This window comes from Eleutherodactylus coqui, chromosome 2 (assembly GCF_035609145.1).
Source record: "Eleutherodactylus coqui strain aEleCoq1 chromosome 2, aEleCoq1.hap1, whole genome shotgun sequence".
Classification (NCBI taxonomy): Eukaryota; Metazoa; Chordata; class Amphibia; order Anura; family Eleutherodactylidae; genus Eleutherodactylus; species Eleutherodactylus coqui.
In genome coordinates, this window is record NC_089838.1 from 107,687,929 (window position 1) to 107,702,783 (window position 14,855).

At 41.8% G+C, this 14,855-nt stretch overlaps 1 protein-coding gene across 1 annotated transcript in view; it reads left to right on the forward strand.

Annotated features, from left to right (window-relative positions):
• The window catches only part of HTR4 (5-hydroxytryptamine receptor 4), a 373,357-nt gene that overhangs the window by 185,482 nt on the left and 173,020 nt on the right, over window positions 1-14,855 (forward strand). The window contains exon 4 of the mRNA XM_066589831.1: window positions 1,071-1,271. Within this exon, the coding sequence (XP_066445928.1) occupies window positions 1,071-1,271 (201 nt within the window). The remainder of the gene's footprint in view (window positions 1-1,070; window positions 1,272-14,855) is intronic.

The following is a 14,855-nucleotide window of genomic DNA, read 5'->3' on the forward strand; positions in this document are numbered from 1 at the left end:
GTTTCTATTTCCTACATTTAGCATACAACAGTTTACACAAAAAAAGTATACACAAAGAGGAACTGAGAGTGGAAACCCAGGCAGGGGTGCCTCAAGCAGGCTTGGACATTGACTGACTGTTGGGGAGACTGCAGATCCTTTCTCTGCACCACCACTAGGGAAAAGCTTTGGGCCCTTAAAGGAGCTCGGCAATGGTTCACCACTTCTTCATCCCGCTCCCCATGCATATTAGCCTTTTACTTTCCACTTCTCCACGAGCCAACCTAAACAACCAATCACCCTGAATCAACCAATCCAAATAACCAATCACCGTGAATCAGCCAACCCAAATAACCAATTACCGGGAATGAGTAAATCCAAATAACCAATCAGGTTACGAATGGTGTGGATTTGGGGAGTAATATAGATATATGCGCCCCCCACATCTTAACTCAAACTCAGGAAACTTTATTGGCTGTAAAGCACACACACTGCTCAATTCTTCATGTTAAGGGCTCCAGTACACTAGCATATTTAGGGCCGTGTGGGGTCCGTGTCAATTCACGGGCAGTATACGACCACATTATAGCCTTCGAGGCTATGCATATTGACGTTTTTGAATGTCCTATTCCTGTCCATATCGAAGATGAGAAATAGGACATGCTAATGCCTTTCTATGCATTATGTCCATGTAAGTCGGACAGCACACAGACGGGTGTCCATGTGTTGTCCGATGCGAGTAGCGCCCAAGTCTCTCTCTCAGGCGCAACTCACACACATGGGAAGTGTGCACATGGCCTACTAGTCACTATCGCTTGGTGCTGGTTTTTCTTGATGAATGGTGACCACAAAGATTCACTCAGTAGTTCTTCATGTTTGGCCACACCAATTGGGTCAGCAACACTGGTCTCAAGAATTCTTCTGAAGCCCTCAGGTGATTAGCATGCTCCCAGATGTAGACAATGTAGACTTTAACATTCATTTCCATTCTTAATGTCATGACTTGTGTGATAACGACGATTAATTCTACCTAAACATGAAGTATGCAACACTAGTGCATAACGATGATGGTTCTTCTATTTTATTTACAGGAAAATTAAAACCAATTACTTCATTGTGTCACTTGCATTTGCTGACTTGTTGGTATCAGTACTGGTGATGCCATTTGGAGCCATAGAGTTAGTACAAGACAGATGGATTTACGGGGAAATGTTCTGTCTGGTACGTACATCACTCGATGTTCTTCTGACAACAGCTTCCATCCTCCATCTCTGCTGCATTTCACTAGACAGGTATGTGATGGATTTAAAAAGTCCACAATTAACCTGTAACCTTAGCCGAACAAATGCAAACATATAACGATACCAAGTGCATTACAAATTGGAACAAGTGTTTTGATGTCCCAAAGGTTTTTCATATCTATAGCATTTTTTTTTGTACAAAAACTCTTAACCTTCAAGCTACTTGAAATTCTTTAAGATGCTAATTTTAAAAATCTGTTCCGTCACTATGGTAACATGGATCTCTTCCCTATATGTGTTTAACTGAAGAAAAACGTGTGATACATTTTCAGATCTCATTGTCATAGATACAAGTGAATATATGTTAGTGTATTGTGACTAGATGTTAACTAAGAGGTGAATCACTCTTTTATGTACTAATACTTGTTTGCAAACAAAACTACAGAATGACCTAGAAGTTAGCAAAACATTTGGCTGACCTCTCCTTGCCGCTTATGGTATAGCAACTCATCTGTTCATAATGCAATGTCCTGAAGGGACGCCAGACATTGTAACATCCTGAGAGGGATGCCAAACATTGTAACAGACGGTGTACATTGGAACACTGGGACTTGTGTGTGCCACAATTCAACTTACTGTGGGTATAGCCAGAGGCCTTGTCCTTGTCACGGTGTAGCTGAGTGGTAACACGAGGGGGACTGTTTGTAGAAGTACAAATCACGTCGTGACGCCACTGCTCCCACACTGTTATTCTATACGGTGGAGTAATAAACACAGAGACTTGTGCATCGTATCTCCGGACCTCAGGAACCCGGTAAACTTTACTTAGATAAACTTTGCAAAAACAGGCAGTTACAGGTATCATTCATGGCAGCAGTTACAGGCAAAAGCTCAGAGGTTGGGAGGAAAAAATACACAGGAACAATAGTCCATGTTATCCATATGTTACTGGTCCTGGACATTAATTATACTCCGGAGGAGGTAAAAAGTAGGGGTCTCTCCACATATACTCTGGCAGGCAATTACTGAAGAAATGGCTCATCTACGTGGGTGTCACAATTACGTACCTCTGTGTGGTGATCCTAATGGCGGAAGGCCACACAGGAAAAATAATGCCTGTAGTGTGAACGAGTACCTGTTTTAGTGGACTGGGATTTGTTGCGCTCTCTCTCTGGAAGGGACTCACTCCTATATCATCCATACTCGAGACACTACGAGATGTCGTTCCTCTTCTTCCATCTTCACCAACATGGAAGCTAAAGGTGCTTGCATGTGGCTCTGTGATAGCTCCTAGTAGCAGGTAAGATGGAATCCTACTCTAACACAGATGGAAGAAGACCCCTTACCGCTCTCAGACACTCCCTTTTATAACCTCACTTATACCACATGACACTGTAAGAATAGATACATTCTGCAGCAAAGCTGACAGGCAAGATTTTAGGGGAGTTAACCCTTCAGACGCTGCAGCTGTGCAACACACATACAGAAAATTAACATGACAATTTTGCACAGTGCATCCCCATAAGACAATACATGTATGACAATTATGAAGAGGACCAGGATGTTATTCTGGAACACTACAATAACAATAGTTCTTGCAACTATTAGGTTGGTGCTTGATTCACATAGAGATCATACATATATTGACACTTGGCTCTTACCTTGAGTGTGATGGTTCCTTGTGTGTTTATCTCTGATGTTCCTTCTTAATGTCATCTCATCCCGCTATTTTATTCCGTGACTTATCCGTTGATTATTAATTTAATACACACCAGAATTCCTGGTTGATCTACACATTCTTGCCTCCCCCCCCCCCCCCCCCCATTATTAAATATCTTTGTGTTTACTTTACTAGCCCATAACTAACATTTTATGAATGGCCACTGATGCCATATTACTAAGCTAAGGAAGCGTAGAATATAATTATCCAGCTTCTGTTTGCCTTTCTGATTGTAGAAATCTTTATTTGTAGTCTGGACAAGGTGTGACCAGATCACACTTATCAGAAGCTAGATCATTCTAAATCGCAAACACTATGATGAAGGACACATATGCCATAGGAGAGGTTGACCACCACTGATGCAGTAGCATGCATGCCGCTGCTTACTGTTAGGGTATGTGAACTCCTAAATACTGTATATTCTGCTGAGGAGCAAATGTTTAGCCAATGGCTATTTATGATATATGAGCACCTATAATTTACAAACTCCTGTCCACTGCAAGCCATGTTTGACTGGTTGGCAATAGCCTTATATCATGTAGAAGAAGCAGCCTAGGGGCTCTTTCACACAAGCAGAATATTTCCACAATACGCACTGTAAGATACGGCTTATTCTGCCGCTGCAGAGCTCCCCTCCAAAACCTGCATTGTCTATGTGCGATTTTGATACGGAATTGCCAACAGAATGAAGCCATTTTTAATTAAAATCAGAATCGGCAGGTAGGTTGTAGATTTTGGTGCAGAATTTTCTGTGTCTTGCTCTTGTGCACTTTGTTTTATGCAGCATTGTTCCTTGCATTTTTGTTGTTTTTTTGCAGTTTGATATCAGTTGTAGGTCAATGGGGAAATATTAAATGCATTGCAAGCAGTGTTTTTTTTTCTTGTTTCTTCTTTTGGGTTAGTGGCTTTTTTTGGCAATTGCAGCAGATTGTAGGTCTAGTTTTGGGCTTTTTTGCTACTTTTGGCATTCGCTTCTCTAATGAACATGAAAAATGCCAGAAAAAGTCATGCTAAATAATCACTCAAAAAGCACCTCTAAAGCAAAATCCACCAATTGTGTGAAGGAAGACTAGGATCTTCTTCACTTGCTAATTACATTTGCAGATTCTCAAAAGGATTTTTGCAACACAGATTTGCCACAATAATCTGTGGTAGAAATCCAAGGTGGCGCTCAGAATTCTGCAGTAGATTTAACAGCTAGTTCTGCATTCAGATCTGGGGCTTAACTAGATGGGTGTGCTTTAGTCCCGTTGCGCTGCAGTTATTTTTGGGACAAAACAAAAAGATTGATTTCAACAGTTTCGTTTCCACTAGCTTGATTCTCGCGCGAGGAAAGATAGGACTTTCCCTATCTTTCTTGCACGGAGTTTAGGCCTCATTCACAAGAGCATGTTCTCTTTCTGATGGTGCGATTTCTTCATGTGACCAAAAATCGTCCATGTGAATGAATGCTTCACATGGTCACGATTTTCGGCCAATATTTTATTATGGCTAAATCGATGTGTAAAAACGCTTGTGTGAATACGGTCCAAGGCAGATTTACAGTTTTCAGGCTTTTCATTTTTGGATTGCTAATATGCAAGGCCCCATGCACACTTTATTTTACTGTTTGAGAAACTACAGCAATATTACATATCAAGACTGCAGGATGGAATTCACAAAATCCATTTTAGTTTTCACCAGAGTATACCTTTAACCCTTTCCAATCCACTGTCTGACGTCTGAAGACATTATGATTTAAGGCTGTACTGCTCCGATGTTGGAAGACGTCCGCTGGGGTTCTCTTACTGTATATTGCCAGCCTCTCTGCTGTCGGAGCCTATCCAACGTGTCACCTCATGCAGAACTGGCTTTAGCCAGCAGATAGCGCCATTGTATAACGGCAGAAAAAGAGTAAGCCCCCTAGGAAAAGCAGGATACAAATTGGATTGGAAAGGGGTAATATACAGAATATAGTAGTAGAATATATAGTATTGTTCAAAAGTTTTAGGCAGGTATAGAGAAAATGCTGCAAAGTAAGAATGCTTTAAAAAATAGAAGAGTTTATTTTTGTCAGTTATCAAAATATGACCCGTGACTAGAGATGAGCGAGCATACTCGCTAAGGACAATTGCTCAATCGAGCATTGTCCTTAGCGAGTACCTGCCCGCTCGGAAGAAAAGATTCGGCTGCCGGCGGCAGGCGGGGAGAGTGGGGAGGAAGGGAGGGGAGATCTCTCTCTCCCGCTCTCCCTCCCGCTCCCCCCTGCTCACTGCCGCAACTCACCTCTCACCCGCGCCGGCAGCCGAATCTTTTCTTCCGAGCAGGCAGGTACTCGCTAAGGACAATGCTCGATCAAGTAATTGTCCTTAGCGAGTATGCTCGCTCATCTCTACCCGTGACATGAAACTGTCTTCTGTAACCTCACCATTGTAGCAGAGTTTGGCTGTTTCTCTTTTTTAAGCCTTCTATGCAACTGTTCTATTTCATTTAATGACTGTATTTCAACCTACATCTAAAAATGATGATTATCACCTGTTTATGAGCAAGCTTACATCCACAGAAAATCTGTGATTAGTTCTCTAAGATGTTTGATTTGATTTAGGCCACCTGCAGACGGCCGGGTCGGATCCCGCTGCGAGAATTCTTGCAGCGGGACCCGACCCAAGCCCCTGCAGGGACCAGTGCGGCGCTCCCCTCTCCCGCGACTCCGGCTCTTCGAAGTGCTGGCTGCCGGCCAGCCAACGTATGCGCAGAGCGGAGCCGGGGTGCCGGGAGAGATATTTCTGTGCAGGCCTCTGCGAGACCCGCACAGAAATAGAGCATGCCGCGATTTGTTTTCTGCGTGTATTTTCAAGCAGACAGATCGCGGCCATCTGCATAGAATTGCGTTTTGCAATGCAATCCTATGCAGGCGTCCAGGGGCAGAAATTCTGCGGGAAATACTTCTCCTTTATAAAACATTCTTACTTTTCGGCATTTTTCCACATCTGCCTAAAACTTTTGCTTAGTACTATTATTGTCAATCAAGTCTTGTAATTCTAAAGTAAATAAATCTTGCATTTTAATACAGTAGTTTTTCTTATAAAACATTTATATTACCTTTTTTCTGATAACACATCATTTTAAGATAGTTTTTTTTTCGATTACCTATTTGTCAGGATTTGAAGGAATATGGATACCTGCAGAGAAAGAATTGTTCTCTGTGGAGATGAAAATTGCTTATGTGTGCTGTTTACTGCACATAAGCAGCAGTAATTACTTATAGCTTAAGGTAACTTAGTGTTTAAGTAGGATTCATTATATTGCTGTGTTAGTTGCATGACTGTCTGGTTTCCACCAGTGCTGGAGAACAGCTTGGTATGCTAAGCACATCGATTTTATTTGTACATAAGCATATATGATGATGTCACATAGTTCTTCATTTTCTGACGTTAAAGGGAACCTGTCACCTGCCTAAAGCGCCATAAACTAACTTATGGTGCTGTGAATGAGGCGACAGGGAGCTGGATGCGGGATTTTTTAAGCGCACAAGATCGAATAGGTAAAATAGATTAATTCTTTGCAGTCCAACCCATGTAACATACTGGGAAAGTCTGTTTGTGACAAGGATATTGTTTGGAATATATTAATTATGAATAGAGATGAGCGAGTGTACTCGCTAAGGCAAATTACTCGAGCGAGTATTGCTATTTTCGAGTACATGCCCGCTCGTGCCAAAAGATTCAGGGGCTGGTGGGGGGCGGCGGGGGAGAGCAGGGAGGAACGGGGGGCGGGGGAGATCTCTCTCTCTTCTCCCCCCCCCCCCGCTCCTCCATGCTCACTCCCGCAACTCACCGCTCACCCCCGCTGACCCCTGAATCTTTTGGCACGAGCGGGCATGTACTCGAAAATGGCAATACTCACTCGAGTAATTTGCCTTAGCGAGTACGCTCGCTCATCTCTAATTATGAACTATACTCAACACTTGGCTGGTAAGATGCCAGAGAAATTATTTACCTTCACAAATGGAATGTCATGGTTTGGCTTTAAGGCCTCTTTCACACGGGCGACAGCGATATCACTGCTACAAAATTGCAGCTTTGTTCCCACGATTTTGTAAAGTAAGTCAGCAATGCTTTTACTTGAAAATAATCTGGCTTTTCATCACAGCCGCCCGTGATACAATTGGGTAATTTTTTTTTATCACAAAAGTCAATGGAAGTTTCTAATATTAAAAATCACATAAAAATCAATTTTGTTAATGCAATGCGATAAACAAGAAAGCTCCATAGGAAAACATGGCAGATAAAAAAAAAATGATAGAGCATGCTGCAATTTTTTTTCTTGCAACATAGCATCAGTGAAAACATCGCTTATATGAAAAAAAACAATGAAAAGCATAGGGTTTCCAAAACATGCATTTTGTAGTGCTGTTACATCGACGGAAGATCGCGCAATTTTGTAGTCCGTGCGAAAGCGGTTTAAAGGGAAGCGGTCATCTGCCTAAAGCGCAAAAGATAACTTATAGTGCTGTTAGGAAAGGAGATGGAGCTGGTGCTATATATATTTTATACTCACCCACTTCCTATTTCCCGTGGTGCGCACCACTGAGGTCCACATGAAAATCTGACTTCTTACAGAGTCACGTACATGCGCTCTCTCATAGACTTGTATAGGATAGCGCACACGCAGGACTCGCCTAACAGCATCATAAGGGCTCAGTCACACGGGCGTTTTTTCATGCGATTTGCAGATGTGCTTGCGATCTGCATATATATATATACCCAATGCTTTGCAATGGGATCGGTCACATGGCCGTTTTTTATGCGGATGTGCCGAGGATTATATGACACAACAATTTGCAGAACACGTGTAACTGCATTCTGCGCAAATCAGTGTTCTTGTATATGCGCTCAATGGGACCAGCGGCAGCAGCACCGACCCCATTGAGAACATATACTAAAGATCGTTCTCCTCTGCCACAGCTGTAACAATACAGCTGGCTTCATTGAAAGCAATGGGCTGCCGGCAAGCGCTGTATTCATTTTCGGGGAAGGGCTTAAAATATAAGCCCTTCCCTGAAAACCATCCAAAAAAGTGTAAAAAAATATATATACTCACCTTTTTGCAGCTGCCAGGGATCAGCCGCGTCCAGCTGGCTCTTCTCCTGAACTGCTTTCTGTAGTATTCAGCAGCCAGGGATTTAAAATCCCCACCTGCTGAATGGGCTGCCTCTGATTGGTCCCAGCCCTCAGCCAATCAGAGGCAGCTCTCACTCACCCATTCATGAATTCATGAATGGGTGAGTGAGTGCTGCCTCTGTTTGACTGAGCACTGTGACCAATCAGAGGCAGCACTCACTCACCCATTCATGAATTCATGAATGGGTAAGTGAGAGCTGCCTCTGATTGGCTGAGGGCTGGGACCAATCAGAGGCAGCTCTCAGCTGTCATTTAATAGCTGAGAGCTATTTTTCAGCCATGATGCTGGATTCGGTCATGTGATTTTTTTGTGCGCATCAGTTTTGCGCACAAAAAAAAAAATTGCATGAAAAAACGCCCGTGTGACTGAGCCCTTAGTTAGTTTATCTTTTCCTTTTGAAACTCCTCCAACCTAACTTTAGCTGACAAATGTTATACTCTTCTCCAAGGGATGATAGCCTTCCCAGAGTTCCTTCCTGTAATAAAAGTTCTTGGCCAGTTCAATACATTTGCATGAGAAGAACAAGTTAACCCTGTTTACACCAAATATATAAAGTCACATTACCTTTTCATCACAGTCTTCATTTATTTTAATTTTTTTCCATCATTTCCATTATAGTAACTGTGTAAAGATACAGAATTTTTGCTTCCCAGGAAGCTAAAAATAGATGAAAAAGGCTTGTTTACTGCACAACATGCTGGTAAAGGCGGCAGATAGTTATTTTGCTCCCTGGAGGAAAAATTGTTTCGATCAAACCATTAATTATTTTTCTTTCTACTACCGTACATAGAGGTACAAATGGCACACTGATGGAGAACATGACAGGATTGCCACTAAATGACTACTTCTGAATGCTATTATGGCTCTTGTACTGAGAATGGCTGAGCCCGGCCTAGTAACAATGGCTTATGAATTGTTATAATTGAAATCTGCTCTATTGTACAGGGTATGCCACAGATGATAGTTATCTCACACAATGCCTCAGCCCTTTTACATCCAGCTGTCAGCATAGAGGAAGCTCCTGTACTACCGACCCTTCTCCAGTTTTCCCTGTGATCTGGCCATGTCTGTTCTCTCTGCAGTATAAAAGGGTGAAAGCAGTTCTTACTATGTAACATAGTGTAAACAGACGTATAGTAGTAGTGTTCAAAAAATGGATCCCACGGATGCAAATCCTATAACGACTTGTTTACATGTTTTCCTATTTGCAAAAGGAACAAAAACAAGTAGTTATTTGTATTTTTGTATTTCAATACAAATGGGGCAAAACAAAAAAAAAAAAAAAACATAAATGACCCTATTAGCTTAGCAACTCATCTATGGTTTATTTGTGCTGCCACTCTGGTCTTTCTACTTATTATGGTGTTGAGCACCATCATGTTCATGCAATTATTATGGGGGTATAAGTAACTTATAGTCTTAAGGCACAACTGTTGGGCAAAGAAGTTCCCGACAGCCGTCTCAGTGATAATCGCTGCTGTGCTTTCACCCAGGAGTGAGGATTGCTCAATGAATGAAGGTGGACCATGCCAAAGATCAGTAAGCAGGCAGTCGTTCATCCATGTCCAAAAATTAAAAAAATTGCCGATTGCCATTTAATTGTTATGTCTTCATGATTTGAACGATGACCACATTCTCGTTCGCCATTCAGATTGCGCAGGCATTTATACTGAATGATTTTAGTTCAAATTCTCGCCATCTAATGAAAATCTTAGCAATAATCGTTCAGTATAAAATGGCTGTTAGGAGTTTGTTATCATGTTGCAACAGCCAAAACCCCACCCAAGGGTGATTACTGGGGTTTTCAAATTCCTGGTAATACCTTAGTTTCATTTCCAAAGCACACAGTCATTGATATGATTGGCTGGCTTCTCACATTGCAATCATAGTGCAGTTTTTTTGTAGTGGTTTTGTAAAAGTCAACTACGCTATTCTTTCCTCCAATAAAGACAGTAATGAATGGAAACCAAGTCAAACAGAGAGCAAATTTTGCATCTCCATTTGTCTGTTTCAATTCAACCATTCCGTTGTGATTTCCATTTGAATATGTTTTTGCGTATTCAAATGGAGCCCCATGACAGAGACCTTGATGTAAATAATAATGAAGTGTGAACCCAGCATTAGTCATATTATTAGTTTTCAAACTGCAATTTCAGCAGCAGCAAATATGAAGAGGTGATTATGGGGAGACTGGGTTCTTACAAATTTACCTGGGTTCTTAGAAAGTGATGTAGAAACCTAGTGTCAGTAGTAGAGTAGGATAGGCAAGACACTGAGATTGGGCTGAGTCCATTAGATAACTGGACTATGTATATGGACCCCAGCAGATCAACCATTGACAGTCTATCCTGAGGATAGGCCATCAATATTATTTGTCTAGAAAGCCCCTTTAGGGTGTGTTCACACATTGCGTAAATGCTGCAAATTTGTTGCAGAATTTCTACAGTGAATCCGCAGTAAAACCGCAGGTTAAGGGCGCCCACCCACTGGCGTTCGCGATTTTTGTGCGTGAAAAACGCTGCGTTTTCGCGGCGTTTTTCTCGGCGTTTTTTGCCGCGTTTTCGCGGCTTTTTCATTGACTTTCATGGGTGCATTAGGAGAAAAATAAGGACACATATGCAACTGACAGTTCCTATGTTAAAAATCGCAACGCAACGCAAAAAAAAACGCCAGTGGACAGGAGTACATTCAATTCTAATTGCTCTTGAGAAAAAACGCAAAACGCAAAGAAAAAAAAATCGCCAGTGGGTGGGCGCCCTTAAGTTGTAGTACAGTTAGAGCAAAAAATCTGCGCATTTTTTTCCTCTACGTGTGAACAGGATTTGCTTTTTTATATTGAATATTTTTAATTTAGATTTCATAATTTTGTTTAGCAAGAATATTAAAAACATTTTAACCCCCCCCCCCCCCTCCCTTGAGTCTCTCTTGTGTATCTAATATATTGATTATCCAGCATCCTGAGTAAACAGGAAGAAAAGTAATCCATGGAATTCTCCAGTTTTTCAGATTTTGTATACATTATAGATGACAAATAAACTTTGCGGTCCTAATCTGTATTTTTCTCTTTAACTTTGTCCTTTTGAGAGTAGTCAGCTGTACTTTCAATGAGCTGAATCCAAACTTCAGTGTATGCTGTATTTGACCCATTCCCCATACGCATATTAACATCTTCATCAACACTTCTGCCCTATTCAGCAATTCCAGCAACCTGATTGGTTGTTTGGGATTGGCTGATTCAACCTGATTGGTTGTTTGGGATTGGCTGATTCAACCTGATTGGTTGTTTGGGATTGGCTGATTCAACCTGATTGGTTGTTTGGGATTGGCTGATTCAACCTCATTGGTTGCTTGTGATTGGCTGATTCAACCTCATTGATTGCTTGGTTTGGCTGATTCAACCTCATTGGTTGTTTGGATTGGCTAATTCACAAGTATTGATGAAGATGTTAATATATCCCCCATACATGTACAACAACTTTATATCACCATACAATGTAGAAATACAATAGTAAAGGTTATAAACAGTCAATCAGATACATTTAGATACATGCCCTGTGGTTATTTCATGGGTCATTACTTTGCTCTGTCTTGTGACTTAGATATACCCTACATATTGTTTCCCTTGTACATTCAGTTTACCTAATGTGCCAGTTCAGTTGTGCCAAACCAAATGCATCCAACCATTTGGACTGTATCGTACTATATTTGTGTCTTGCTTTACATTTAAAGTATATGCCTTTTTCCATGGTAATAGTCGATTGGCTTTATCCTTGAATTCCCTCAATGTAGGGGCGGACTCATCCAGCCAATGCTGCGTTATCAATTTTCTTGCAATGTACAAGAGTCTCGCTACCGCTAGTTGTTCATGCTCCTCCACTGCCATATCACTCATATATCCTAAGATATACTGTATACTAATAGAGCAAACTGCAGATTTATTTTATATACAGTGCTAATCAAAGAATGGACCTCATTACAATATCTGTTCAATTTTGGACAAGGTCACATCATAGGTCAGGATTTACTTTAATTCACTTTGATAGTAAAATGTTTCCGCTGCAGAAAAACTGCAGCGTTTCCGCAATGTGTCGACGTACCCTGAGATAGGAGTGCCAATAACTTAATAGTATAAATTTATAAACTCTTGATTTTGTTGAACACATGACCTCTGAATTCTAAAATACTACAGTTTATGTTAGTGCAGTTTACACATACAATAGGAGTCATTTTCTGTATATAGGACAAGAACAGCAAGGCAAAGACTGCAACTTCTTTACAAAACTTTTTTGCCAATTTCCCTCACAGATAAGTGATGATGAGTTATGCCAGCCATAGTCCAGTTTGCTGTACCTCTGTGACAGTATTGTATATGTGGCATACTACACTATAATTCTCCCCCAGTAGACACCAATATTAGTCAGTATGCCTCCATATGTTGTGATAAAGATTTACGATGAAGTAAAGATAGTAAAACATCTTAAAGCAGTTAATGAAATAGAACATTGATGGCTAATTCTTAGGATAGTCCAACAATATACAGTCAGTAAGGGTCCCATTCCCAGGGCCCCCCATGATCAGCAGAATGAAGTAGCAATGGTAATGACTGCAGTACTCAACAAAAGCACATTCATACAAGCAGAGGTATAACTAGAAGTTTCTGGGCCCCAATGTAAAACCTGTAACAGGGCCCCCAACTAAAATGTTATATTCATAGTACTGGGCTCCCTATATGGAGAAGAGAGGCCTGATGGGCCCCCTAAGGCTCCTGGGCCCGGGTGCAACCGCATCCCCTGCACAACCTATAGTTACGCCAATGCATACAAGTGTGGCTCTGCCTGGAACTGGGACTTGAACACACTTTATATTGCTGATGGCCCATCCTATGCATAGACAATCAATTTTGTATCCTGTAAAATCCCTTTAGCTCAGTGAGTTATCAAAGTTTACAGAAAAAACAGTTCAATAACAAATTTTGCTCTGTGATATTTTTAACGGCACAGTTTTCCCTTGTAAAGGAAGTGCTGCATATCTTGGAGCATTGCTATCGCACATTGATTTTTTAAAATCTGATCTGACTACAGACATGGCTGAGATCACTATTTGGTTACTTAATTAGTGTGGATTATAGCAGTTCCTTGTTTTCAGATATTTAGTAGTTCACAGATGCTGTACTTCAGCAAACGTGTTTAACAAAATATGATAATTAATCTAGAGCACGAATAAGGTGCTAGAGAAATTGGCGAAAATACCAGCTGGTGATGGAAAATCTCAAGGATATGAAACCTATAAATCATTTTGCATGAATGGTGTACAAGACTTCCTATTGCCAGCATAAAGAGACACATTGTTTTCTCCGGTGCATCACAAAGTCATTAAAATGGCAGAATAATCCACTTAAAACTGATCTGTTGACATGTCATACATACGTCAAAAAATTACATCTCTGGAGTCTGTGATCTTCGACTATCACTAATTTGCAAAACTATGTTGCACAATACTCATTCATTATTGGAAATTCTAAACCTGGAGCATTACAGGGGTTTTCAAAGTTAGTTTTTTATATAGTTTTGGGCCCCCCATACCTAAAACTATATAAAAATAATACACTTGCAGGACCACTTCTTCAGCGTCACAGAATTTGACAGGTATCACCACCGAGAAGACCTGTTGACATCCTGTAAACCTGTCAGCTGGTCTTCTAATGTTGAAGCCCCAAGGTAGATATACAGGACGTCACTGATGATGTTCCTGTCTGGCCTCATGTTAGCTGCAGCAATCACATGGGTAAACGACCCACATCAACACTGAAGAGCAAATAAACAGAAGACCAGGGCAGGGCCAATGGTGGTAGGGAAGCAGTGTGACAGCAGGGAGGTAAGTTATCTGGTAGCCAAAATTACACCCAGCAGCCAAAAAATACAATACCAGCATGTGTGATAGCAAACCTGAAGTCTGGTGCCCCTGACGAACATTTCGCCCTGCGCGTTCTCAAGAGATATAATTTAATACTTTCTTTGGCTACTTGTGTTAAAACTTTGTAAGACACATTGTTTTCTCTCCAAGTATTGTTGCACTTTATTATTAGCAATATGAGAGTTATTTCTACTGATTACTAAGTGTCTTTTGGTATCTGTTACTTTCTATTTACACTTGTCAATGTATGCTTACCTTTAAGTCCCATTTACATGGGCCGATGATCGCTAAAAGATCGCTCAAACTGTTGTTTGAGTGACAGCTTTGAGCGATCATTTTGCATAAACATTTAAGTAGCTACTTAAAGGGGTTGTCTCAAGGAAGCAGTGAAATTTTTTTTTTGCCCAGTCCCCCTTATTAAGCATACATTACTAATCACCCATGTAAATGACTTTTCTAGCCGGTTTCTACTTACAGTTCCAGCGTTTCAGCAACTTATAAAAAGTTTCCCCAAGATGGCCGCCGGCTCCTTTCCCGTCGCTTGCTGTAGCCCGACGTGCGCGCTCCCGAGACGCTACCAGCTGTGTCTCCCTGACAACCAGACGCCCCGCAGCCGCCGACCGAACCCACCGCGGCCGCCGACCACGGCACACACTCTTGGGCCACAGTCACCCACCGCCAGGCAGCAGGTAACCGGCGCTAGGCCCCGGCTCCCCCGCGCTAGGCCCCGGCTCCCCCGCGCTAGGCCCCGGGGCCACAGCGGTAGGCCTCGGGGCCCAGCGGTAGGCTCCGGGGCCACAGCGGTAGGCCCCGGGGCCCAGCGGTAGGCTCCGGGGCCG